The 23,398-nt window shown below is 51.1% G+C and overlaps 12 protein-coding genes across 12 annotated transcripts; 6 read left to right on the forward strand and 6 right to left on the reverse strand.

The window, feature by feature from the left end:
* Window positions 1–573: 573 nt before the first annotated feature.
* BU25DRAFT_337982 (uncharacterized protein) lies at window positions 574–2,481 on the reverse strand (the record flags this gene model as incomplete). Its single annotated transcript, XM_033702701.1, has 4 exons — window positions 574–1,461; window positions 1,511–1,739; window positions 1,791–2,193; window positions 2,328–2,481. The coding sequence occupies 4 exons, from the start codon at window positions 2,479–2,481 to the stop codon at window positions 574–576; spliced, it is 1,674 nt and encodes a 557-aa protein (XP_033563237.1).
* A 1,215-nt stretch (window positions 2,482–3,696) lies between these two features.
* On the reverse strand, window positions 3,697–4,835 carry BU25DRAFT_490168 (uncharacterized protein; the record flags this gene model as incomplete). Its single annotated transcript, XM_033711479.1, has 4 exons — window positions 4,651–4,835; window positions 4,359–4,600; window positions 4,145–4,295; window positions 3,697–4,095 (listed from the first exon to the last, which is right to left on the reverse strand). The coding sequence occupies exons 1-4, from the start codon at window positions 4,702–4,704 to the stop codon at window positions 3,697–3,699; spliced, it is 846 nt and encodes a 281-aa protein (XP_033563238.1). The 5' UTR covers window positions 4,705–4,835.
* A 1,025-nt stretch (window positions 4,836–5,860) lies between these two features.
* BU25DRAFT_337860 (MFS general substrate transporter) lies at window positions 5,861–7,453 on the forward strand (the record flags this gene model as incomplete). The annotated part of the gene is made up of 7 exons (XM_033702693.1): window positions 5,861–5,988; window positions 6,043–6,325; window positions 6,379–6,553; window positions 6,602–6,674; window positions 6,733–6,933; window positions 6,981–7,290; window positions 7,346–7,453. The coding sequence occupies 7 exons, from the start codon at window positions 5,861–5,863 to the stop codon at window positions 7,451–7,453; spliced, it is 1,278 nt and encodes a 425-aa protein (XP_033563239.1).
* A 1,093-nt stretch (window positions 7,454–8,546) lies between these two features.
* On the forward strand, window positions 8,547–9,394 carry BU25DRAFT_26109 (uncharacterized protein). The gene has a single exon (XM_033701728.1). The coding sequence runs from the start codon at window positions 8,698–8,700 to the stop codon at window positions 9,337–9,339; it is 642 nt and encodes a 213-aa protein (XP_033563240.1). The 5' UTR covers window positions 8,547–8,697; the 3' UTR covers window positions 9,340–9,394.
* BU25DRAFT_390076 (uncharacterized protein) lies at window positions 9,375–10,532 on the reverse strand (the record flags this gene model as incomplete). Its single annotated transcript, XM_033704550.1, has 4 exons — window positions 9,375–9,976; window positions 10,028–10,214; window positions 10,274–10,347; window positions 10,400–10,532. The coding sequence occupies 4 exons, from the start codon at window positions 10,530–10,532 to the stop codon at window positions 9,450–9,452; spliced, it is 921 nt and encodes a 306-aa protein (XP_033563241.1). The 3' UTR covers window positions 9,375–9,449.
* A 1,006-nt stretch (window positions 10,533–11,538) lies between these two features.
* BU25DRAFT_365104 (general substrate transporter) lies at window positions 11,539–13,787 on the reverse strand. Its single transcript, XM_033703806.1, has 4 exons — window positions 13,488–13,787; window positions 12,957–13,270; window positions 11,942–12,902; window positions 11,539–11,890 (listed from the first exon to the last, which is right to left on the reverse strand). The coding sequence occupies exons 1-4, from the start codon at window positions 13,512–13,514 to the stop codon at window positions 11,666–11,668; spliced, it is 1,527 nt and encodes a 508-aa protein (XP_033563242.1). The 5' UTR covers window positions 13,515–13,787; the 3' UTR covers window positions 11,539–11,665.
* A 262-nt stretch (window positions 13,788–14,049) lies between these two features.
* Window positions 14,050–15,961, forward strand: BU25DRAFT_365107 (glycoside hydrolase family 51 protein; the record flags this gene model as incomplete). Its single annotated transcript, XM_033703807.1, has 5 exons — window positions 14,050–14,251; window positions 14,321–14,515; window positions 14,640–14,767; window positions 14,824–14,912; window positions 14,963–15,961. Coding segments are annotated over exons 1-5 (1,518 nt in total), but the record flags the coding sequence as incomplete, so codon positions are not given.
* Window positions 15,962–16,468: 507 nt separating this feature from the next.
* BU25DRAFT_409522 (uncharacterized protein) lies at window positions 16,469–16,902 on the forward strand (the record flags this gene model as incomplete). Its single annotated transcript, XM_033706073.1, is given in 3 exon segments — window positions 16,469–16,739; window positions 16,755–16,851; window positions 16,871–16,902. Coding segments are annotated over 3 exon segments (214 nt in total), but the record flags the coding sequence as incomplete, so codon positions are not given.
* A 1,957-nt stretch (window positions 16,903–18,859) lies between these two features.
* BU25DRAFT_409524 (FMN-linked oxidoreductase) lies at window positions 18,860–20,981 on the reverse strand. Its single transcript, XM_033706074.1, has 4 exons — window positions 20,556–20,981; window positions 20,319–20,431; window positions 19,749–20,271; window positions 18,860–19,697 (listed from the first exon to the last, which is right to left on the reverse strand). The coding sequence occupies exons 1-4, from the start codon at window positions 20,805–20,807 to the stop codon at window positions 19,356–19,358; spliced, it is 1,230 nt and encodes a 409-aa protein (XP_033563245.1). The 5' UTR covers window positions 20,808–20,981; the 3' UTR covers window positions 18,860–19,355.
* Window positions 20,884–21,349, forward strand: BU25DRAFT_409526 (uncharacterized protein). The gene is made up of 2 exons (XM_033706075.1): window positions 20,884–21,129; window positions 21,181–21,349. Exons 1-2 carry the CDS (start codon window positions 20,931–20,933, stop codon window positions 21,276–21,278), a joined length of 297 nt encoding a protein of 98 aa, XP_033563246.1. The 5' UTR covers window positions 20,884–20,930; the 3' UTR covers window positions 21,279–21,349.
* Window positions 21,082–22,059, reverse strand: BU25DRAFT_26168 (uncharacterized protein). The gene is made up of 2 exons (XM_033701737.1): window positions 21,181–22,059; window positions 21,082–21,129 (listed from the first exon to the last, which is right to left on the reverse strand). Exon 1 carries the CDS (start codon window positions 21,899–21,901, stop codon window positions 21,407–21,409), a length of 495 nt encoding a protein of 164 aa, XP_033563247.1. The 5' UTR covers window positions 21,902–22,059; the 3' UTR covers window positions 21,082–21,129; window positions 21,181–21,406.
* Window positions 21,849–23,245, forward strand: BU25DRAFT_390089 (uncharacterized protein; the record flags this gene model as incomplete). The annotated part of the gene is made up of 5 exons (XM_033704551.1): window positions 21,849–21,889; window positions 21,946–22,140; window positions 22,192–22,248; window positions 22,300–22,837; window positions 22,888–23,245. The coding sequence occupies exons 2-5, from the start codon at window positions 21,954–21,956 to the stop codon at window positions 23,243–23,245; spliced, it is 1,140 nt and encodes a 379-aa protein (XP_033563248.1). The 5' UTR covers window positions 21,849–21,889; window positions 21,946–21,953.
* Window positions 23,246–23,398: the final 153 nt, after the last annotated feature.

Below are 23,398 nucleotides of genomic sequence, written 5' to 3' on the forward strand. Positions count from 1 at the left end.
CCCCATCACTCCCCTGCTCACCATCACTCCCCTGCTCACCATTCCAATTAACACTCTCATACCCCCGACTCCTCTCTTTCTCCTTCTCCTTCCCCTTCCCCTTCTCCTTCCCCTTCCCCTTCTTATCCTGGCTTCTGCTTGGGTTGCGCTCAGGTAGCGGTGGAGAGATGGCGAGGCCTATCTGATCTACCTCTGATGAGGAATGGGAGTGAGATGGGGTGTGGTACGCGAAGTCAACGATGTTGTGTCTCGTCTCATTTGCGTCGGAGCGACCCCGATGATGTTCGTTAGTGTGGACGGGTGGCGAAGGGACGGAGATGTGTGTTTGTGTGCGTGTGAGCGGGACGTTGGCCGTGCTGGGCACTCTGCTCAGTGGTGCGGAGCGAGATGGTGAGCGAGAGGTGTTACGGCTTTGCGAGTGCCGAGGCAGGAGGTTGAGCGTGCTGGTGTCGATGGTGGAGATTGTCGAGGTGCCCCATGAGGCGCCGCGGCGGGCGTTGCGACGGGAGGTTTTGCGAGAGAGTGCGAGGAGGATATTGTCTAGGAAGAGGACTACTAGAGATGTCAGCATTGTCAAGCTTCCTCCAGATTGCTCTTTGAGGAAACGTTCAGGGGTATGTAGCGTAGATGTAGGGAAAGAGGAGAGAGAAGTGACTTACCAGTAACGAAACACAGCACCACAATAGCTATCATCCAATGACTTGCCTTAAACTTGAAGCCCACAGTCGACTTGTCGCCAATGACAGCAGCAACACCAACGATAATAAGTGCAAAGCCTACAACTACGCGGTTGATCATCTCCCCGAACTCGTACTTCGTTTTGTGCATCTTGTTGAACCAGTACAGAATCGCGAGCACAAGGAGCATAGCGCCAGCACCGATATAGAACGACATAACGGTGACGTTGAACACATCGTATATCGCGTCTAGACGAACCAGTGTTTCCTGTTGGGTGTCTTGGGTGGCTGTTTGTCTCATGGGTGTGACAGCGTTGAGCTTCGCAAGCGTGTCGGCGTGCGCTTCGAAGACGAAGACTTGGGCCTTGGTGAAAAGGGTACGAACCAGCTCACCAGTCTTGTTGTTCCACGCTTCGCTCTTGAAGCCGTAAGTGTCGGTGTAATTGTTGATTGCTGTCAGGTTGAGACTCCAATCGTATGTTTTCTCCCACTTCTTACTTCGAAAACGGTCATTGATAGTGTGCATACTCTGGTTGAGATAAGCTACATATGCAAAAGCGTCATGGAAGTCGTCAGCGGGGTCGGAATAGTCTTCACACTCGAGGCTCCACATGAACCTGAGAGCTTGGACTGCCGAGTTCCAGACGATCAAGGAAGTGTTTCCTTCAACGCAAATCACGATCGCCATGTGAAGCGGGTAGTGAAGCAGTGACCAGATCTGTTGACGCAGGGTGCCGAAGCGGTCTTCGGAGAACTGATCGAAGTAAAGCATGTAGATGAGGTACTGCAGGTGGTCAGGGGCTTGCTCGAGTCTTGATATCCGAAAAGCCTACCAGAAGCACAACTGCCGATACTACAGAACCGAGCTCGGTAGAGTTGTTCTTGGCTTGCCCTTTGGTAATGCAAGCAACGCTCTTGACCATACCAATGATGCCTTCGCCAATGATGATAAGTGTGAGCAACTGCAAGCGTTCGACAATGTGCGTGTATTTGAAGCTGACAATACGCCATGTCATGGCAATGAGAAGGATCGCCAGTCCTTCAACAATGGCAATGACGACCCTGTCCGCTCATCAGTAAATTGATCATCACAACGGGTGTCTTCGGCCTTACCAAGTAATCTGTTCGTCCAAGCCTACTCCATAGTCGCGAAATACAACTAAGGTAATGGCATACGCTGCAGCCGCAGCTATGTAGATAGCAGTGCTCAGACCCAGTGGCAATAGTGTCTGGCGGAACATTCGTCCCTGCCACATGACCACAGCGTACTGGACTGCGATGCACGCGCGAGACACCACAAGCACAATGGCAAAATGCCTGTAAGACTCCCCATCATAGCTGTTGTTGTATTTGTCGAAGACAGGCCCTGCGAACACGAAGCCAGTGAAGACCCCGAATTGGATGGCCTTATGCAGTCGACTCCAGACGCAGTCGATGCCGAAACGGACGTCGAATAACGTTGTGCTGAGCCAGGTAAACCACAATAGCGTGAACAGCTTCAAGTAGTTGACAAGTGCTGTGTGGATATCAGTGACTCGCACCTGCAACAGTGTGTGGAACTCACATTGAGCATCAGTGTGTTGGTGCATAGCTGTGAAGTAGGCTATGGCTCCTTAGTCAATCATCTGGCTATACATGCATCCAACATACCTAGATTCGCAACGAAGAACAAGTCGTAGAACAACTCAATACTACTAGCCTCATGATGCGGCTTGTAGATGACGATGTTTCCACTACTTGTACGTCCGTTGCCTGCAAGCATTGTTGTAGCCGAACTCTCTGCTGTACTCGTCGCAATAGTCATCTTCTCTACATCTGATGCGCGATTGAATAGCGCCTCGCGCGCAACTTCGTTGATGGGCGATGCCAGTAATGGTAAATAGCTCTTGATGTTCTCGTCTTCCAGGTCTTGCGTGTCTCGAGAGCGATGACGCCTCCTGACGCTGAAGTATCGGCTAAGGTCCATCGCGCAAAATGTGAGGATATGCAAAATGGCTGCAGCGATATATTGTCAATCGGTGTGAAGCAACCTTTCAGTGGATGGGGATCGACACTTACCGGGCAGCGCAATTTGTCGCTATATAACGTTCCACGTTGACTGTCCTATCTGTAACACAGGCATACAGCTACCGGATGAGCCTCTTCAGGCTTACCCAAAGGCACGCTCGAGCTTTGAGTCCGTGGAGCATGTAAGAACAGCCCTGCGGATCGACCGAGCCTGTGACCGAGGTGGTCAGCATATACCGCGATTGGATCGAGCAACGAGAACTGTTAGCTGTCTTCCAAAGGATGTAAATGGATCGTATGTGGGGCTAATGCAGTGTATGTTGTACACGGGCTGTAGATACAGCGATGTGCATACCAGAGCTTATTTTGGGCTTTCCACGTTACACGTTAGTGGCTGGAGCTGGACCCTCGGTCAGCCCCTAAATCGCAAAACCATCGCACTAGTGTCCATTGAGGTTGATGCCCGATTCAGGTCGTGGCGACGCTGAGTAATGGCTATAGCAGATGCGTTGTACAGACTATACATGGTGACCGCAGCCTACCAAGCAGTCATATCCCTCCAGCGATCATCGTCTGCTTTCGAGTCAGCAAATCAAGTCGAAACGTTCTTGCGCAGAAACTGATGTGCGCGCTAGAGTTCCCAAACAAGCTCATGGCTAAGCTTGAGAAGCCAGGTCTTAGCCTGCTGTTACCCAACCGCAGGTCTGCACTACCCATACGCCGGACACTTGAAATAGATCGTAAGCTGCAGAGCAGTAGTGACTGGTTTTGTTCGAAATCTGAAGCAATATGTAGTATAAGGAACGGCGTACGCTGGTGAAAAAAGTTGGCTTTACTCATTTGCTGTTGATTCATACCAAGACGTTACCGCTTCGGTCCAGCAACGCACTCATTGTATAACGGCTTCGACTTTGTCATTGTCTGCTTGACTCCAATTGAAGGGCTTGCTCGCTTTCACGTGCAGACTGTGATCCTCGTGCTGAAAGACTTGCAGCGCCCAGACGAAAATTGGCTACCGTCCTGGTGTCTCCACAAACACGCTGGTATCCTCTTCTTCATCCTCTGACAAATTCTCGTTCTCGTCATTGGATTCGTAGTCTTCTTCGTCATCATCATCGTCGTTAGACGTGACCGTTGGTACTGGTCTGGTGCGTAACCTTAGTCCACCCTCTTCCTTAAGCTTCTTCACTTTCGCCCTAACCCTCCCTTGCCGTCCTCGATCTTCAAAGTCAAGCGTCCACGTAAGCTCGAGGCCCCGCTGTCTTGTTCCAGAGTTGCCAACAACCCAGATGTATGGTGCCTTGAAGATAATCTCGGTTTCGAGCGTGAGCGTGAAGTAACCCCAACCCAGCCGGCGAACTTCGTATGGTGCACAGCGCAGGACGACACGGGGAGGACGGAAGGGAGGGTGCTGTTCACATGTTAGCTATTTTTACCCTGTAGACAGTGAAGAGGCCCACCAGCTTTACGCGCACTTCCTCTATAAGCTCTGACCTTGATGTTCTGACGAAGAACGTCCAGTCGTGCTGGTTGGCGTCGTCGCCTCCTCTGATCAGCCTATGCTTATTGCCGATCAAGATCATGACACCCTCGACACCATTCTGACCTACTCTACTCCCTCTGTCAACTTCTTCCTCTATCCGTCTTTCGGCGTATGTCGTAGGGTATTTCTACTCGAGCTGCTTGGCTAGCGTATGATCAGGCGAAGCTATGATATGCGTGCGGCACATTGGGCAATTTGCCTCGAGATCGTATATGGGGTCATAATTTGGATCAAAGTCTGCAAGATCAACATCCCAACTAGAGTGTTCGATTTGATTGGTAGTAGAGGCATCAGCCCACTGTGCCATACACGATGCACACAACAGGTGGTTGCAGCGTGTCCTCACAGGCGTGAAGAGTAGGAGCTGACAGATCTGGGCATCATGAGCTCGAGAAGACTGGGGAATGGGCTGAAGCAGCTTACTGGGCAAATGTCGTCATGTGCAATATCCTCAGAAGACGTACTTGCTTCGGCCATGGTGAGATGACAGGATAGACTGGAGGAAAGGGATGATGAAAGGTACACAGGGGCATTCAGGTTATACGGTCAGAACAACGAGAAACGCACTCCGTCGTGTCTAGCTCGTCAATAGACATGTTGATGTTTGGGCGAGGCTGTGTCAACATTGAGCCGTGACGGCTGCCTTACAATCTGTTCGCCAAGGGCCTGGGCCCCACTTAAAGACGAGTACACGTGATAGCGTGTTGAATTGCTCCACAATCGATCTTGACCTCGTTTCCATGATAAAACATACCTTTCCATCTCGATTTTGAACAGCTGATGCACATGGCTGGCTTGTTCGCGATGTGAGGTCGTCCACGCTGATGTCGTTGCCTCTTGCCGTTGCCTCTTGCCGTTGCCTGCCGCCTCTTACATTGTAAGTTCGCAAATTTGCCCTCATGCAGAACACCATAGGCAAACTCTTTGTGATCAAAGTGCAAATCACTGAAGGGCACCAAATCTACTAAAAACTACGAAACGTATCCCTGGCTTCATTGGAGGATCCCCAGCTAGTCTCTGCAGTCTGGACCTCCCGACACCCTGCTCATGAAGAGCATGCCCCAGAAAACCTTGAAGCGCCAACAAACGACCCTTGTCGCGGGTGACCGGCGAACAGCGCAAGAAAGACCTGTATCTGAAACGTGTCTTGGGCTTGCAGCTGCATGTCAGCCGCCCTACAGATCCAGTAAATTGCTTGACTACTCAAGCAACGCCAATACTCCGAGGCAGTCAGATAAGAAAACCTTCTTCCCTTGTCTTCAAGCACATGGCCGGCATGCAAATTCTGTACGATATATCGACCGAGCAGTTGATCTTTCCCCCGCCATTGACAGAATGCTTACGGTCGCACAACGTTGCCCGCCTTACGGTGCTACCCTCAATGAGGTCAAAGGGTACCACGATGCTCAATGATCTGCACCAGTTGCTTCACGACTCTGGAGGAGCAGTCAGATAAGCTGCATGGAGGCTGCTTAGTTTTGGAAGGTCTAGGTGCACACATCCTTACCCACATACCAGGGTCTCAGCCTGTGAACCATGTACTTAAGGTAGGGACATTGACCCATGAGTACCCCAGATTTCCATTTCTACGATCGCAATCATGTCAGAAGAGAAGGCAACCGAGAAGGTTGCCATGTCCATAACCCCAGACCTCTCTACTGGAGAGGTGGAGAGTCAAGGTTTTGATCATGCTGCCACCAAGAAGCTGCTACGCAAGCTCGACTGGCACATCATCCCCTTTATGTCACTCATCTACCTACTGTCAGTCGACCAAATCATTTATTACTTTAAGTTGGTGTCTAACATTGCGAACAGTTGTTTCCTCGACAGGACCAACATAGGCAACGCACGCCTCGACCATCTCGAACAAGACTTGAAGCTCTACGGGCTGCAATACAATGACTGTCTTGCGGTACTCTTCCCGTTCTATATCGCAGCCGAAATCCCATCAAATATGATGATGAAGCTTCTGCGCCCGTCAATCTGGCTGACTTTCATCATGTTCTTCTGGTCCGCAGCGATGATTGCACAGGGCTTCGTATCGAACTACTCTGGGCTGATGGCTACTCGCGTGTTCTTAGGTCTCTTCGAAGGTGGGGTATGTTCATGCTTTCCTCGTGTTCGATTTGCGCTCGCTCATCAAAGTAACAGCTGTTCCCTGGTGTCAATTACTACATCTCCCAGTGGTACCAACGACACGAATGCGGCTTCCGCATGGCGCTCTTCTTCTCTGCTGCGACATTGGCAGGCGCATTCGGTGGCATATTGGCTCGAGGCATTGCCGAGATGTCTGGCGTCGGTGGAAAATCTGCATGGTCATGGATCTGTATGCCTGCCTATTCCATCCGAGATTGCTTTGTACTAACAAACGTAGTCATTTTGGAAGGGCTTCTGAGCATCTTGGTTAGTATGATAGCATACTGGTGCATTTACGACTATCCTTCAACGTACGTCCTCTACTATACCCACCCGCTGATCGATTCATCGATGGGCTGACGCATACAGTGCAACCTTCTTGTCACCCAAAGAGCGTGATGAAGTCGAGCGCCGCCTCCACGAAGATCATGGCCACCTTTCCAACGACTTCGACATGAAATATGTCTGGCAAGCAATCGGCGACTGGAAGATCTACATCTTCATGTTCATCTGCATGGCGGGTTTCTGCCCCATCTACAGCTTCGCTCTCTTTCTGCCTACCATCATCAAGTGCGCCCCCCCCCCTCCATTCCTACGCACCCACTGACACAAACCAGAAACATGGGCTACTCAGCTAACGATGCCCAACTGATGTCCGTACCTCCCTATGTATGCGCCTGCTTCTTTACCATCGCAGCCAGCTGGTATGCCGACCGCGTCCGTCAGCGAGGCATCTTCATGCTGGGCTTCCAGCTCGTCGCGATCGCCGGCTTTTCGATGCTCGCTGCTACCGCAAAGCCAAAAGTGCAGTATGCCGGCACGGTCCTTGCCGCGATCGGCATATATCCCCAAATTCCGCTTGGTATGGCATGGAACAGTGCGAACATTGGGGGCAGCTTGAAAAGAGGAACAGGAATCGCCATGCAAGTAAGTCTAACGCTTGATGCCGAGCTCACATGCCTCTGTATTGACAGGATGACAGGTCATGGGAGGCAATTGTGGAGGTATCATTGCGTCTTACGTCTACATCAGCCGTGACGGACCTCGATACATTAAGGGCCATTGCCTCCTTATTGCCATCGTCACGTAAGTCATTAGCCCTCTCCGTGAAGCACTTGCTGACACCCATAGTGTGGCCTTCTGCCTCACCTCCTTTATGTCAACATGGTGCCGTCTTGAGAACGCACAAAGGGACAAGATTGCGCAGGAAAGAGGCACTGAAGAATTGACCGAGGAGCAGAAGTTGTTGGAGCGAGAACTCGCAGACAACGTACCGTGGTTCAGATACACTACCTGAGTTCGCAATGAAGGTGGTAAAAGGTAAAACTGTTAAGAAGCAGTGTGCAACTGACAAAATACTTATGGAGGGTTGTAGTAATTGAGAAGAGTACAACTCCTCATCGTTTACCAGTAGCGTTGCAATCCCAAAACATCAAAAATCCACACCACGTGAACAAAGTTTTCAAATCCTCTAACTCTACACCCACTTGATTCAACCTTGCAATTTATCACTCCCGTCTTGGTACTAACCCCCTTCCTCTACACTTGTGCGCTACACCTATCAGATCGCAGCGGTGCAGGGCTGAGTAGACGTTTGTGGGTTGGCGTGATGCGGGGCAGGCGAGGCGCTGCACGCGGGCCGCATAAGGCGCAGCAACGGCGTGCCTGAACGAACACGGGAGGATAAAAATGAGATTGCGCGCACATTTGTGAGACCGCGAATTTGCGGGCGATTTTACACCTTTCACGCTGGCTGCAAGTACTGAAGGTGCGACGTGAGAGTACTGTAAGAGTAGGACAAGAAAGAGTCGGTGAAGAGCTGAACGCGGGGCTTGGCGCGAACAACCACAACGCAAATCGTACCGAGGCATCGTTTGCGACATTACGCGTGAAGAGCGCGCAGTAAGCAAGTATCCTTCGTGCCGTTGGGAGATATATCCAGGGGCTGTCTTGCCGCTTCGTAGCCGCTGGCAGGAGCGCTCGTGCAACTGCGACTGGGACAGCTGCAGGGCAAAAGGGGGAGGACCCTTCATCAAGAGAAGAGCAACGTCACGACCGCCCTTTGAGAGCTACGATTACTTCACTGGTCACGAAAGCCTGCAACAAAGATTACCCTGGACTGCGCAAAGAGAGAGTTTGGAAAAGGTTATTCGTACTACCGAAACGCGCGTACGCATTGTCTGCTTCCGCAAGGGCCTTGCAGTAAGAAGACCCAATGGGGATATCTCGAGCAACGACATTCTTCGCGGAAGGGACAGGACTGCGACGCTGATCGTTGCCCAAACAACCATATTCAAAAGGCAAACTCCATATCAGGGATTGCAAACCTGGCGCATGGAGACGATACCCACCATCCACGACTTGACACTACCACGGCATCTGACCTACGACACGATGCTGGTCCTGCCAAAAATGGACCCAACCCATCATGCAAGCCGTTCTGTATCCTTACCGCGGGCGTTTCTACGGCATACCATCAACGCTATAACGAGATTGTCAATACTGCTGCTCAAGGTCGTGGGTACAGCCATAGCAATGTTCCTCGTCCCGCGCATCATCCACATCATGGTCCAGTGCTTCGATAATCTATACGATATGCTGGGCCGGCGCGCCCATTCGCCCTGGGAAACGCAAACACTATGGGGCTACGGCGCCCTAGCCGCACTAGCCATCATGATCATCCTGCACGACCTATTGTTTCGCCTTAGCAACAATGTAATCCTGAATGAAGATATCGAGATGGAGTGGGCGAAGCAGAAGAAACACGGATATAGGACATGGAAGGAGAGGAAAGTGACGTGGGAGAGGATATTAGCGAGGTTGGTTATACCGGGATCGGTGATTGGGGGATTGTGCGTGATGGCGTGGAGGGTGGTGTGGGTTATGGGGGGTGCGGATGTGAGGGAGTTGGTTAGGGCAAATACTGTAGATCTTGAGGACGATGCTAGGGCGGGATTGGTGTGGAGGGATCGATAAAATCTTAAAAGCCAGGAGAATGAAAGAACAAACATCGTTGTGTCATTACGCTGAATCTTTAAACCAGCTCAAGCTTCTTGAATGTCCGATGGACGGACGGCGCACAGCGCTCATACCATCCTTGTTGGCTGCGTCGGCTGCAACGTGAACTCCGACGGCCCCTCATCATACCGCCTCTCGAATGCACTCTTCACATCTGGCACGATCCGTACCTGGCTTTCTGCCCTCTTTACTCGCCGTGCCTCCTGCTCGTCAAACAGCACCTTCTTGATCTTGGTCATCTTGATCCAGATCCAGACACCCATCGCGATGGTGATCAAGAACACCACGCCGAACATGATGGTTTTGATCATATTGTCGTCGCTGTCCTGAACGAGGAGGACACCTAGGTATACGAGGAAGATCTGCTTCGGCAGAGAAAGTAGAGTGGCAACGACGAAGTGCCAGAACCTGACGTTGCAGGTTGAAAATACGGCGGTTGAGAAGTGCGCTGGGATCGCGGAGAGTCGGATGATAAGGACGATGAAGAAACCTCCGTCACGAGTGAGGCGCGCCATGGCGCCGTAGTTGAGGTTTGTACGCTCAAGTTTGAGGGCTTTGCGGCGGAACAGGTGCTTGAATGCGAACCAAGTGCCGACTATGTGGTTGTCAGTACCATACCAAACACGTGCAATGAAGAGAGTCTTACTTTCGCCGATGAATGTTCCTGCTGCGACAACAGCGAAACCGATCCATAGTCCATAGACGACACCACATAGCAGCGCAATGATCTCGTGACCGAAGAGCGGTGGAAATGATATGACGACTAGGATGGCGACGGGGATCAGCCACCCGGCGGGAAGGTCACGGACCTTTTCTGAAAAGGGGCGAAGTTTCTGGAGAAGCACAGCGTCAACATCATCACACAAGAACTGAGAGAGCGGTGTCAACTTACGTAGACGACCTCATCATGATGCAGCAACAGCAGTACGGTCACAATGAGGATAGCTATTCCTAAGATGTGCCATGCTGTTGACTCGGTTAGCGTCCGCGCAGGGCTGCAGGTTCAAGAGCAGCATACGTATGTACTTTGGCGACAGGAAGATCTTCTTCCAGTTCACGGGCCGGTATTCTGTCTCTTCTGGAGGACCCTCATACTGCGTTTGCCCCTGCATCCCCGACATTTCGACGTCGTTCTCCTTCTTAAACCACATCCTGTGCCTGTGCGTTCGAGTCCAGCGATGCGTCGATATAATAGCCGGCGTTGATACTAATGCGAGTGTTTGTTGTGTTAAAGCGTAGAAATCGAACGTCGAGTCTCAAATTCCAGAGTGCTGCGATGCAGGTTCGGGGCATAACGTATGAAGGTTGATCTGAAACCGGCATAGCCACAACCGGCGCATTCCACTATTCACCAAATCATTGCCACTCGTCGATTTGATATATGAGACGCTGGCGCGGGAGATAGCTGCTTGCTCTGAAATCTCCAAAACCTATCGAGCATCTGGATAGTAAGGTGGGGCTAGCCCTACGAGATGAGTTCGAACGTGTGGTGTTGATGTTTATGATGCATTGTTGAGGTTGCCTTGGCATACCTCTGGAGATCCAGGTCGGCATGAAAGCAGACCAATTTCCAGAGAAACGTCTCAAATAAGATGAAGGTTTAGTACAGATCTATTCTGGAGCCCCGTTGCTTGTTGTACGATCTGCTCGCGTATCGCCGTACTGTGAAGAAAGTACTGCTTTGCATCGTGGCTGGGAGAAGGTATTCAAAAGAGCAAAGATGCAAGGCGTCAGCGAAATCCGTATGCCTTGCAGTGAATCTTTCAGAGGCCATAGTACGGGCACGAGAGCGTCAGTATCTTTGCGTGTCGCACATCTGCATCACAAGTGGTGTTGAAGAGAAGCTCAAGAAACGCGTGTGGACGTGTGTGCACAGACCGAAAATGAAGTGCGGCTTGCATCTTTGCGAAAAGTCGGCGGCTTCGCCGACCTCTACACACACTACGACGGTACGCATATCTATCGAAATTACCCCTCAGCGCCACCAACTAGTCCTTCATGTACACAACGCAAGTCGATTCCATCCTGTAGACTGCGTTGCAATTGCGGCTGCCCAGTTTCAGCTTGAGAATAGCAATGCACAGTGTTGGCATGTGTACGGCCTCTTGGGCTTTGGCATTGAATCAGGAAGTCGCAGTATGCATGAGTATGTTGAGTCCAGAATAGACTGAATTACATTGTCTTCTTCTCATCGCTACAACTCTATTACTACTGCTACTTGGCACTTCCGATCGGCCCATCGAGAGCTATTGAATGTCAAGCCCGTGACTTCTCAGTCATTCGCTTAGAACTTCTGTTCGTAGGTACCCTCGTGATGGGAAATAGATCCCTGCTTGGCCTCGACCTCTGCGACACGGCGCTCGATATCAGTGCTCTGCCAGTCACGCTTGTTCATGCCAGGAACGAAGTAAGGAGCGTTGGTGAAGAGGTAGTTCATCTCCTCAAGAGGACGCTTGGCGGTCTCGGGCAGGAAGCAGTAGAAGAAGATCGCGTTTGTAAAGTTGCAAACCTAATATTCTGTTAGTACTGAGTTGTCAAAATCAGGGTGGCTGTGACTTACGACGAACAGTATGTAGAATCTCCAGCCAACGCTCTTCATCGCGATTCCGGTAACCTGTCCGATCATGGTGTTGAAACCGAACGATACCATCGTAGCAAGCGCGACACCCTTCGAACGAGTCTTTGTGTCGAAAATCTCAGCGGGGATGATCCAGGACAACGGCCCACAGGTGGCACTGAAACTGAAGTTGTAGACCCAGGTGGTAACGATGAAACCCCAAGCGGCAGCGCTGTTGTTGCTCGAGCCGGGAGGGAAGACAGCAAGCAAGATGATAGAGATGATGAAAGTAACCGTGTTTCCGAGGTTACCGAAGATAAGGGGCCAGCGGCGACCGAACTTGTCGATGAGGAGGATACATAAAGCCTGAGCGACCAGAGCAATGATGGAGGAAATAGCCTGGTATTTCAGAGTGTCGTCACCAGCAATACCCATCTGAGAGTAAATCTCGACAGAGTAGTACTGGATAGCGGAGACACCGGTCATCTGGACAGAACCCTGAATGGCGCAGGCAAGGAAAAGACGACGGAAGCAAGACCTGTCGGTGAACAACTCGGTGTACGACTTCGCCTCATGTTCGTGTTCGAAGGTAATAGTATCCTGGATCTGCTGGAATTCGGCCTGGACCCAGGGGTCGGTCTCATCGCCATGAGCGTGGAGCCTGGCAAGAGTCTTGAGACCTTCCTCAACCTTACCATGATCTATGAGCCAACGCGGCGACTCAGGGAATATCATGATAAGCGTTGCGAGCAGAACAGCGGGGATGACCTGGATACCGAGAGGAGTTCGCCATTGACCGTTGTCGGTAGGCGAGAATCCAACGTAGGTACCGTAAGAGATCCAGGCTGCGCACAACGCACCGATGCCCAACATGAACTGCTGGAGAGCAGTGACACGACCACGAATGCTGGGGTGAGCCAACTCGGCCTGGTACAGGGGAATGATCATGCAAAGAGTACCGACACTTAAAACGCTGTCAGTTGCTGGGAACTCGTTGTTTCACCATTCTGGGACTTACCCAAGGCCAGCAATAGCACGTCCAGAGTACAGGTACGCAAGAGACTGGGCTCCAGTCTGGAGAGCACCTCCGAGACAGAAGATGGCAGCACCAATGAAGATGGTCCATCGACGACCAAGCTTGTCACCAGCAAGGCCGGCCAAAGCAGCACCGAAGAAGGCACCGCCTGTGAAGACCGATACTACCGCACCTGTTTCGTTCGGAAGGGGTTTGAATTCAGCATTGAATGACTGCGAGGCGATGACCTGCGCAATAACACCCAAATCGTAACCGTAAAGGAGGGATCCGAGGGAGGCGAAGAGGCCAACCAGGAACTGCAATTTTGTCAGTATACAATCCCTTACTAGACGCTACCAGATTGCTGGTTGAGCTTGGACGGTTTGCGACCGACAACTATCGAAACCCTTGATAGTCTGTTGCGTATCTGCAGCTTCCACTTCGAAGCGCAGGCATCTTCACTGCATCAAGGTTTGCTTCGATGATTGCTTGCTGTTTGCTCTTTCCGCGTTGTGGACTGAATGAATCTCTTACCTGGTACCACTTAGGAGGAAGCGCCATCGTGAATGATCAACTTTCTTGAGGCCGCGGTGCTGCAACAAGAGGATACCAACCCCACACAGCGATCCACACGCGCTTTATACCTCTCAAGCAAGTGCCGGGTTGCCCTGCTTGTTGTTACATTGTTACCGCATGCCGAGGATGGCGTGTCGAATGACCCAGGAACCTAGTTCCCCAGGTCTCTCCACACCTCCGCTTTTTCGTCGCTAGCTGCACTGTCTGCCCGCAATCTCCTGCACGGCGCGTATGCTCCGATTGCTTGATGAAGGCAAGTGTCTCCGGTCCGGGAAGATGATGAAGCGACGACTGGTGGCTTTTCTTAGGCCAAGATTTGGGGCTCGTTGTATGGCGTCGGTAAGCATCCCGTACACGGCTAGGGCGCAAACAAGAGTGCCATCGCTCCGTCGCAATGCTGGGCAGCTTTTATCCGCGAATCACATACATGGCGGTCTAACTATTTCCGGCACTTGTCATCGGCGCATACCGCGGCTCACTGCATACATCGGAGCTTTGAGCGACTTCACGTGGTATCATGCCACTATCCACGGAGATTCACGGTCACAATTTTGTTCACTGTGTTTGTATTCTGTCCAAATCACCAACCAAATCGTTACCAAAATCGATACCAACATGGCGACTTTCACGAGCATTCCGGAAGGCGAGAAGCCCTTGATCAGCATTCACCCAACTAACAAGATCGCAAAGATCAACGAGAACATATATGGAGGTTTCACAGAGTAAGCATCAAGACAATAAGCCTAGCGAGAGGCAAAGTTGTGCGCAGAGCCGCATTGACCAAAGTCTAGGCATATGGGACGCTGCATTTACGGCGGCATCTACGATCCTGGCAATCCGCTGTCAGACGAGAACGGTTTCCGGAAAGACGTCATTGAGGCATTTCAGGAACTGAAAGTGCCTGTGGTCCGTTACCCAGGTGGTAACTTTGTTGCAACTTACGACTGGAGAGATGGCATTGGCCCCAGAGACCAGAGGCCTGCGAGGTAAGGCAATCGCTTCATTTCCGTTTACGGGTGGTCGTTACTTGAATGTTGGGATCGTTTCGATGCGATCGATCGACACGTTCTGGAATTTTTCATGCATGCAGTTTATTAACGATCGGCACAGGCCAGAACTTGCTTGGATCGGCACAGAAACCAACGAGTTTGGTACTGACGAGTTCATGAAATGGTGTGAAGTCGTTGGTACTGAGCCTTACCTTTGCTTGAACTTTGGTACAGGAACCCTAGCGGAAGGTTAGTCGCTCGTGTTCACCGTCTCTCGTATTGAGTACTGACGTGTATCATTCTAGCTTTGGGATGGCTCGAGTACTGCAACTCGGACCGCAACTCATACTACGCTAACCTGCGCCGCAAGAATGGTCGTGAGAAGCCTTACAATGTACGCAACTTCCCATCATATCGTCTACTACTTACTTACCTTCATTGCAGGTCAAGTACTGGGCTCTCGGTAATGAGTGCTGGGGACCATGGCAGGTCGAGCAGATGACCAAGGAAGACTACGCAAAGAAGGCATGGCAATGGGCCAAGGCTCTGAAGTTACTCGACCCTAGCATCACCCTTATCCTCTGCGGTGAGACCGGTTACTCATCTTGGGATTACTACGTCCTCAACCAGTGCGTCAAGTGGTCTGTTCATGGCCTGAGTGGTGACACCACCAAGTCGTTCATCGACATGCACAGCATCCACATCTACACAGCAGACAACGAGCACCTGCCTAACGCTACTGCACCCAGGGCTGCGGAGCGTGCAATTCAGATGACAAGTGCGCTCATTGACCTTGCCCGCATTGAGAACAAGGTTCCTGAGACCGTCCCAAGACCCACCATCTGCTTCGACGAGTGGAATGTCTGGGATCCTGTCCGTGCACCTGGTGAGGAGGGTGCTGAGGAGAAGTACACTCTCTCCGACGCCCTTGCTGTTGCCGTCTTCCTGAACGCCTTCATCCGCCAGGCCAAAGACATGGGCATGGCCAACATTGCACAGTCTGTCAACGTCATCTCGCCTCTCATGACCACCAAGGACGGCCTCATCAAGCAGACCATCTGGTGGCCGTTGCTTCTCTTCAGCAAGTACATGCGCGGCCACACCATCGCTCTGAACGTCAGATCGCCTGAGTACACTGGCCGCACCAACCCCTACTGGATCCGTGGAACTATCGAGACTCCCTACATCGATGCCTGCGCTGTTGCTGGTGAGGATGGCTATGTCAACTTGGCTGTTACCAATGTCAGCGAGGACAAAGACTTCGAGGTTGACCTGAGCGGCATCAAGGCGGATAAGGTTGAGGTGCACACTGTTACTGGTGAGCATGTCCAGGTCACTAACACCGCCGAAGACCAGCAGGTTGGTATCAAGGAGAGCTCATGGGATGGTAAGGGTGCTTTCACGTTCCCTAAGCACTCTTTCACTCTGCTCAGGTGGAAGCCTACGTGAGTCCAGTCGCTCGATTTGATGATACAGATATAGACATATAGAAAAATTCAAAATAGCATATGAATAAGATTCTATTGAAATTCGAATGGTCATGTACGAGAGCACTCAATCTTCCCGGTCTCGGTATCGATACAGAACGATCGTTTGATCTTGACTTTGCAGAAGTCATGGGAAGCTTACGCACAGTGCTTTGACCAGAGGATTCAAAATATGGATCCTATACCTAGCCCTTCTGTAACTACATGGCCTAAGTCACATGATATTCTATTGAGGAAGGCACTGCCCGAAGGCAAGTGCACTTACCTCTGAGCCGAGAGCTCCTGTACACCAACACAATCGGCCAACACGGATAGTAATTCAATCATTGACCACAGCCTCCGACCGACACTGCTCATGCAGTTACACCTTCTGATATTGGCCTGCATCTCCCTAGAGTTCCACAAGATGTATGAATACCACCTTGACTTCGATTGTAAAACTCCTTATGCGGCCAGATCGGCTTACGTAGATCTGTCAGGCGTAAAGATCTTGGTGGTGTACGCGCTGATAACGTTTCCGCAGGAGAGCATCACAGACTGTTTGTACGCAGATGCAACTTTCCTTGTCTACTCTCTCGCATCCTTTCCTTTATCGTGCCTGCAGTTGTTGCTACCCTTGTTCTGTTGCACTTCTGCATGTACTGTGATGTTCTTGTTCTTGTTGCTCCTTCTCGCGCGTCGTACGCCACCTTCCTCACTTCCACGCTGCCTTGCCGCTCTCTCCTCTGCAGCTGCTCCTTCTGCACCTACTCCCACGCTCTTACTAGCGAAGTCTGCTTATGTAAAATTTCCACAACAATCTTGGCCAAACACAGCAACCTTTGATTATAGCCAGTCAGAGGTTTCGCTCTCCGTGTCGCTGAGTCCCTGGTGCACCACTACCAACAATTTTAGATGCTTCCTTCGGAAGTAATTATCATGATGGAGGCGGTGCGATCAATTCGCAAGGAGCAGTGTAAACTATAAACACCTAGTATGGTCACTGCAACACAAACGATCAAACAAAGGAAGCGATAGCAGCCATGGCCCCAAGATTGCGGCGGCTTCGAAGCCCAAAACTTTGAGACCGAGGGTTACGTTTTTCAACATCCCTAGCAGAAAGGACGCTAACAGGGCAGAAATCCAGAAGAAAACCCAGAATATTGTGACCCTTCTCGGATAGCTCGGAAATGCAAGTAAACCATGATATATATTGTGCAGTAGATCGTCGTAGATGCCCTTTCAGTATGCGTTGAAGAGTGCAACCAAAGACGCAAGCGTATCAATCATGACACCTAAAGAGTCGTCCAACAGAAGACCTAGATCGACGAAACGAGTTTGTATGGAGAGTACAGCGGCAGCTAGCGAAAGCGGAAGGAATAACGCAACTAACAATGTCACCTGCTCTATGCTGATTCGTTGCGCAAAGACATTGTACAGCTCATTGTACAAACCGATCTGCGTAGCAATCTCCTGCTTGCTGTACTCACGCTCGTCTCTTGAGGTACCAAGATACTCTATCGTTTCGCTGTTCCTTGGAGAGGCCGCTGCGTTGTTGAGACGCGTGCGCTCACGATCAGACAGCCAATCTAGGAATTTCGAAAGGCCCACAATTGTTCCCTCTATCTTCCGCGAAGCTACGATGAGTTCCTAGGGTTTGTTCAGCTCGTCCGGTCTACTCGGCCGTACGCTACTGACGTTTCAGTTTATTTGTACATTGACCTCGAGAGCCTAGGTATCGAAGACGTACGTATGCACTTGCCACCGATTGAGGATGTCAGCCCCTCGCAGCACCTCCAGTAGCTTCATATGCCGACGGTGATTGCCAACAAGGATGTGAAGCACGAGATGCTCCAACATCTCATTTGGCTCGAAGCTCGTTGGAAGCGAGCCAGATCGATTGTCGAACGTCAATGCTTGGTGCATCATAGCTAGCCACCTCCAATTCGCGTTTGCGCAAGTCTTGCCCGCATGATAAAGACCACGTTCAGCAGCCCTGGCTCCGACTCTTACAGTTCTGGCGGCATGAGGGGCAAGACAGATAACTGGAACGACATCAGTCACGTCATATGACAGCGTATGAAGCGGATCTTACCGATAGCTCTACCGACAGAATCTCGAGCTATCCTGAAATTGCTCTGCTACTCTCGTGGTTTCCGGTGTACTGTAGTTTACTCAAGGTGCCGCCTTTGCAATAACCACAGACGTCATTGTGGAACACAAATGTGTCGATACGATACTATATTCGGGAATGGTTTTCTGAGACTATATCTTGTAGATATGGTTTCCTGAGACTATATCTTGTAGATATGGTTTCCGTGGGTGAAGTTTCCAAAGAAGTCGATAGTGCTTACATAGGTGCGCTTCGGCTGGTTGATACACTGCGACCCTGAGAGAAGCAACTCAGAACTTAGGGACGTCAGCATTTTCTTATCACTATTAAGAATGACTCGTATCACATCGTCCGCCTGTTCGTGAAGTGACCCTCTGAAGCCTGCATCTCTGGTCGCTGATGCTGTGTCCACGTTCCTTACTGGAGAACCGTCAAGAGGGTAGTCGATCACTTTGAGATATCGCTCGGCCAAAGGTCTCCCGAAGCTGTCTTTGTGTCTCAGGCCGAGTCTGACTCTCCAAAAGAAAGCTCTGGCTCTTTTGTATTCTGCTGATCTGGGCTACCGCACTTTGACATTGGAAGTATGGTGTCGTCAGAAGCATTAGTCATTTTGGATTAGGCTCGAGTGTCCGGAGTGAAAGTGAAAATCTGTCACGGTTTGGGGTGCTCCTGCCTGTCGTACCTCACCTCCATGAGAGTGACTGCCACGTTACACTAGCGTTGTTTACAGCTACTCACCTATATATACTGTTCGTAGCTTCACTCAATACAACCTCAATACAATCTTCAAAATCTTCCCTTTGCGTACAGTTCTTCACTGAACTCTGACAAAATCTGTTGCGGTATCAATCGGTCCGTACAAGGTCGGACTATGCCCGTAGCAAATTACCCAGTCTAGTGTGTTACAGGTCAGGTGTATAGTCGTCTTCTCCTGGCTAGCTAGCAACTCAGCGCAGTATCCCATCGTATTCTACAGCGGCCCTTGCCGCAACAAGATTGAATCTTTGGGAGAATAAGGTGTATTAAAAAGGCCCAGGTAAGCAGAGGTGCAGTGCATGATATCCATGATTCTTTGCTTTGCAAGGCCAGTTGAGCCGCAGTTTCTCAGCCTTTGTAGGCTTAACGAGAAAGATTATAAACCCCACTTACTGTGCATGACTCCGCGGAGCATTGCTGACCACACCAATTTGGCAAACATCAGCTGCCTACCATAAGCGCATAATCGAGCGATCATTCAGCCTTCCTACGGCGACCTAATCTAAGGTGTGCTTGCTTGTTCCCACTTAGGATAATCTGTGTAGCAGATCGCGTTGTCCTCAAATGGCCCATAGAACCTACTGCGATCATACGGCGCAAGTGGCAATCCTTCCTTCAGCCTCTTTGGCAAGTCTGGGTTGCTAATGAAGTACCTGCCGTACAGCAGCGCATCGTACTTCCCGGACTCGAGCACACCCCAGGAGTTCGTGTCATCGAAGCCACCAGCGGAGAAGAAAGGTGTGCTGCCAAAGATGTCGCGGAAGGGAGTGAGGTCGATCGAGCTGAGGCCCCAGGAATCGAGGAACTTTTGCTTTTCGGTTTCGTTGTGGATCTGCTCATAGCGCTGGGATGACTGTCAGTGTTGCTCCTGGACCGAAACTAGACTGCAACTCACAGGCTCTATGAAGCTCACATATGACAGATTTGGATGTGCCGCCTTCAGCTTGCGACACAGTGTTGTCCATGTCTCCATGCGCTGCTCGCAGCGAATCTGGTTGAACAGCCCAAATGGCGACAGTCTGATAGCCAGGTTCTCGTCTCCAACCGCCTTGCTCAGCTCATTCATTAGCTCAAGCGTAAAGGTACAACGCTTCTCTGGGCTCCCGCCATACACGTCTGTCCGCTTATTGACGTTAGAAGCGAGGAACTGCTCGGGCAAGTACCCGTTACCGCCATGGAGTTCCACGCCGTCAAATCCGCATGACATAGCCCATTTGGCTGTGCGAACGTAGTCTTGCATGGTCCTTTTGATGTGCTCTACGGTGAGCTCGATAGGCGGGTTGTCGACGTAACGGGCTTGCTTGGAAGTGTGTGGGGGTGGGTATGCGAAGCATTCGTCTGGGTTGTCCCAGGGTAGACCGGAGGGACTGACGATTGGTGTGCCTGTCATTTGTGGGATGTTGGCTCGTCCGGAATGCCTTTACTTGTCAGCCTGGTCTCGAATGTTTGTTGATGGATTGCATACCAGAGCTGAAGGTATACGTAACCGCCCTGTGCGTGGATAGCGTCTGCGATCTTCTTCCAGCCTGCCTTCTGTTCCTCAAGGAAAAGACCAGGAACACCTGGCATTCCATTACCCTGTCATGTCAGGTTAGAATTGCTCACGTCTTCGCGGGTAAACAAAATATCTTTGTCCCGGCTCTCCTCAAAACCAACCACAGAAGATCAAGGAAGATCCGCGACATTCTGGAACTCCGCTCACCTCGAGAGATGGCGGTACGCCCTCAGTGATGATAAGTCCACCCTTACTAGCACGCTGAGTGTAGTACTCTACCATAAGGTCGTTCGGAAGCCATATGCGATTTGGCTTCCCAGCTGTACTTTCTGCGCTGAGTGGTGTTCCTCGGTTCCTGGTCAATGGTGCGAGCACCACACGATGGTCAAGCTTGATCTTGCCATTGCCAATGGTCAGTGGCTCAAAGAGCTTGGACGATGGGCCAACGGGGATGGTCATGGTGGGGATGTTTGAGGGTCTGCGCAACAACTGCGTCGCTCAGGTGGAATGATGCGATAACGCTTTCGACCCTTCGTGCGAAAAGGCGACATGGTCAGGTATACTTGATCATCGCTTGTTGTCATGCGAGAGTGGGCACCAAGACGCGTGTTGGAGCGGCATGCTAGACCCAGTCCACCTATCAGCCAAACCAGGTTTGCTTGGGTGAGTGCCGCATGTGGTTATCATACCGTGATGGAGGGGTTTACGAGCCGTCCCGAGGTTGTGGGTTGTGAAAATTGTATAGCGGAATACGTTTACGGGTCCTCTTATCACCAAGTCGCTGCCTCATTCAGACACTGCCGAGTCCTTCAAGTGGGTCTCTCGTACTCACCTTTGCTCGAGATGGAGTTTGTCTCCTGGAGCTCATGGCTTTCTGGCAGTGATGTGCATTGTCGTGGGCAGATCAGTCACCAGCTGAGTCGACATTAGCGATGATGGCATTCCGTTGGCCCTTGACTGAATCATGGGAGCCACAGAAGTCGTTTCGGATCCGATCCGCGATAACCGTTTTCTGACATGGTCTGACTAAAAACGGGAAGTGTGAATGCGGGAGATGGTTAACCCGTCCGCAAGCGAATCCTTCGTGCAGGGGTCGTGCCGCTCGCAATCATCGATGTCCGCTTTGGCCAACATTCGGACGCTTCATCCCGAACACGAGAAAAGCAAGTCGAACTTGGCCTCACAGTTGCCGCGCATTGCATAGCAAAGCGGAACTGTCTACGTTGGAAGATGATTGGTGGATACTCGGCCGTTCGTGATCCTACATGTGCATTGCTTCTTCGCGTTACGAAACACATTACTAGGTCTTCTGCATATGTGGGTAGACCGAACGTGCTGCGCACCGTGCAGCTGTGGGAAGACGGCTCATGTAGGTGCTTCTCCTGAGTCTGATCCAGTACTTTGGATGGTAGAGATCTTCTGTTGCATCCGAACGGGGGTCGTTTCCGCGTGTTCCGGTATATAGGGGCAATGGGTTTTGATGCGTGGTAGGCTGCTTGCTGTACAAGTGCAGACTGCAGAATCGTAGTGCAAAACCCAGGGTGAGTATCCATCAGGCTTCATTGTTTAGAGTTGCGTGATTAATCAGAGCCTCCAGTGCTTGTCATGACGGCAACAGCAGCTGCATCGCCGCCTCAAGGCTATACGTCTGACCTGGACCATCCCAAGGACGAGCTAAGGACCATCAACTTCGTGACACAGGCGCTCACAATGACCTTCTGCACCATATTCGTCTGGATCAGAGGGTACCACAAGTTTAGAACTGTTGGTCTGGACTTAGCCGTCGATGACTGTGAGTGGAGGCCGAGCTACCGCCAAGTAGATGAGTGCTGATCAATTACAGACCTTACGTTTGTGTCCTGGCTGCTTATGACCGGATACTGCATATCTGGGTTCATTCGTATGTATGATTCCTTCAGTGTATGTGGATTGACTGTGCTGACCAAGGAAGTGAGTGTCCATGGCGGAGGCTACCACATGTGGGATATCTCGAAAGAAACAGCTGAGAAATTTCTTCAAACCGCATACGCCGCCACGATCTTCTACGCTCCGATGACTCTAGCCATCAAGCTTAGCCTCCTCACACTGATCGCTCGAATCTTCTCACCATACAAGAGGAGGATACAAGGCATATATGCTCTGGGAGGACTGCTCGTCGTGTACTATATCATCTCCCTCATCCTTAAGATCCGGATATGCTGGCCGATTTCTGCGTACTGGCAGGGCGACCAGAGCAAATGCTTGAACCAGTCAGCGGTCATCACTGCCGACTCGATCATCAGCACAGTCACTGATGCCATCATCCTCCTGTTGCCGCTGCCCTTAACCTGGTCTCTGCAGCTTCCCACAGTCAAGAAGCTTCGCGTTGGCGGCATGCTTGCTGTCGGTGGCCTCGCAACGGCCTTCAGTGGCTGGCGGTTGAACTTGATTTTGACCCACGGAAAGTCGAGAGATACGACAATCTTGTTCGTACAAGTGGTTATGTCAGGGTCGGTTGAATGTTGTGTATCATGCTCGATAATCAGCTAACAGGAGACAGTAACGCCGAAGCTGGTATTGCTTTAATTTGCACTTGCCTTCCAGCATTCGTTGCCCAATTCAACATCCTAAGAGATCGTGTCGGTTATGGCTCCTCCCGGGGAACAGATGGTCGATATGAAGCATCCGGGACGTACAGGCGGTCGACCTTCAAGTCTGCGCATCTGGAAACGGGGAAGGGAAAGAAACACGGCGGGCTCGAGACTTGGTCTGATGAGACCGAGCTGGTAACGCAGGTGAAGTCCTCCTTGGAAAGAGAACCCGCACAGCCTGGTGGTGTTATCGTGAGGAGAGTGGAAGTCACCCACACTGTGACGTACGCCAACGACTCAGATGACGGGAAAAAGTCGCCCTTTTGATAGTGGCAACCGCTAGAAATGATCAGAGTTCTCTCCAAAGACAAGCGAAAGGTTGATGCGTTTTCCGTTCTGCTCATCGTGTCAGCTTCGTAGAGTCGAAAGTAAGCGCAAATTCGTGGACATGGTCGCGCAATTCAGCCAGAACTCGCAGCA

The sequence above is a fragment of the Macroventuria anomochaeta genome, assembly GCF_010093625.1.
Source record: "Macroventuria anomochaeta strain CBS 525.71 unplaced genomic scaffold BU25scaffold_11, whole genome shotgun sequence".
NCBI classification, from domain to species: Eukaryota; Fungi; Ascomycota; class Dothideomycetes; order Pleosporales; family Didymellaceae; genus Macroventuria; species Macroventuria anomochaeta.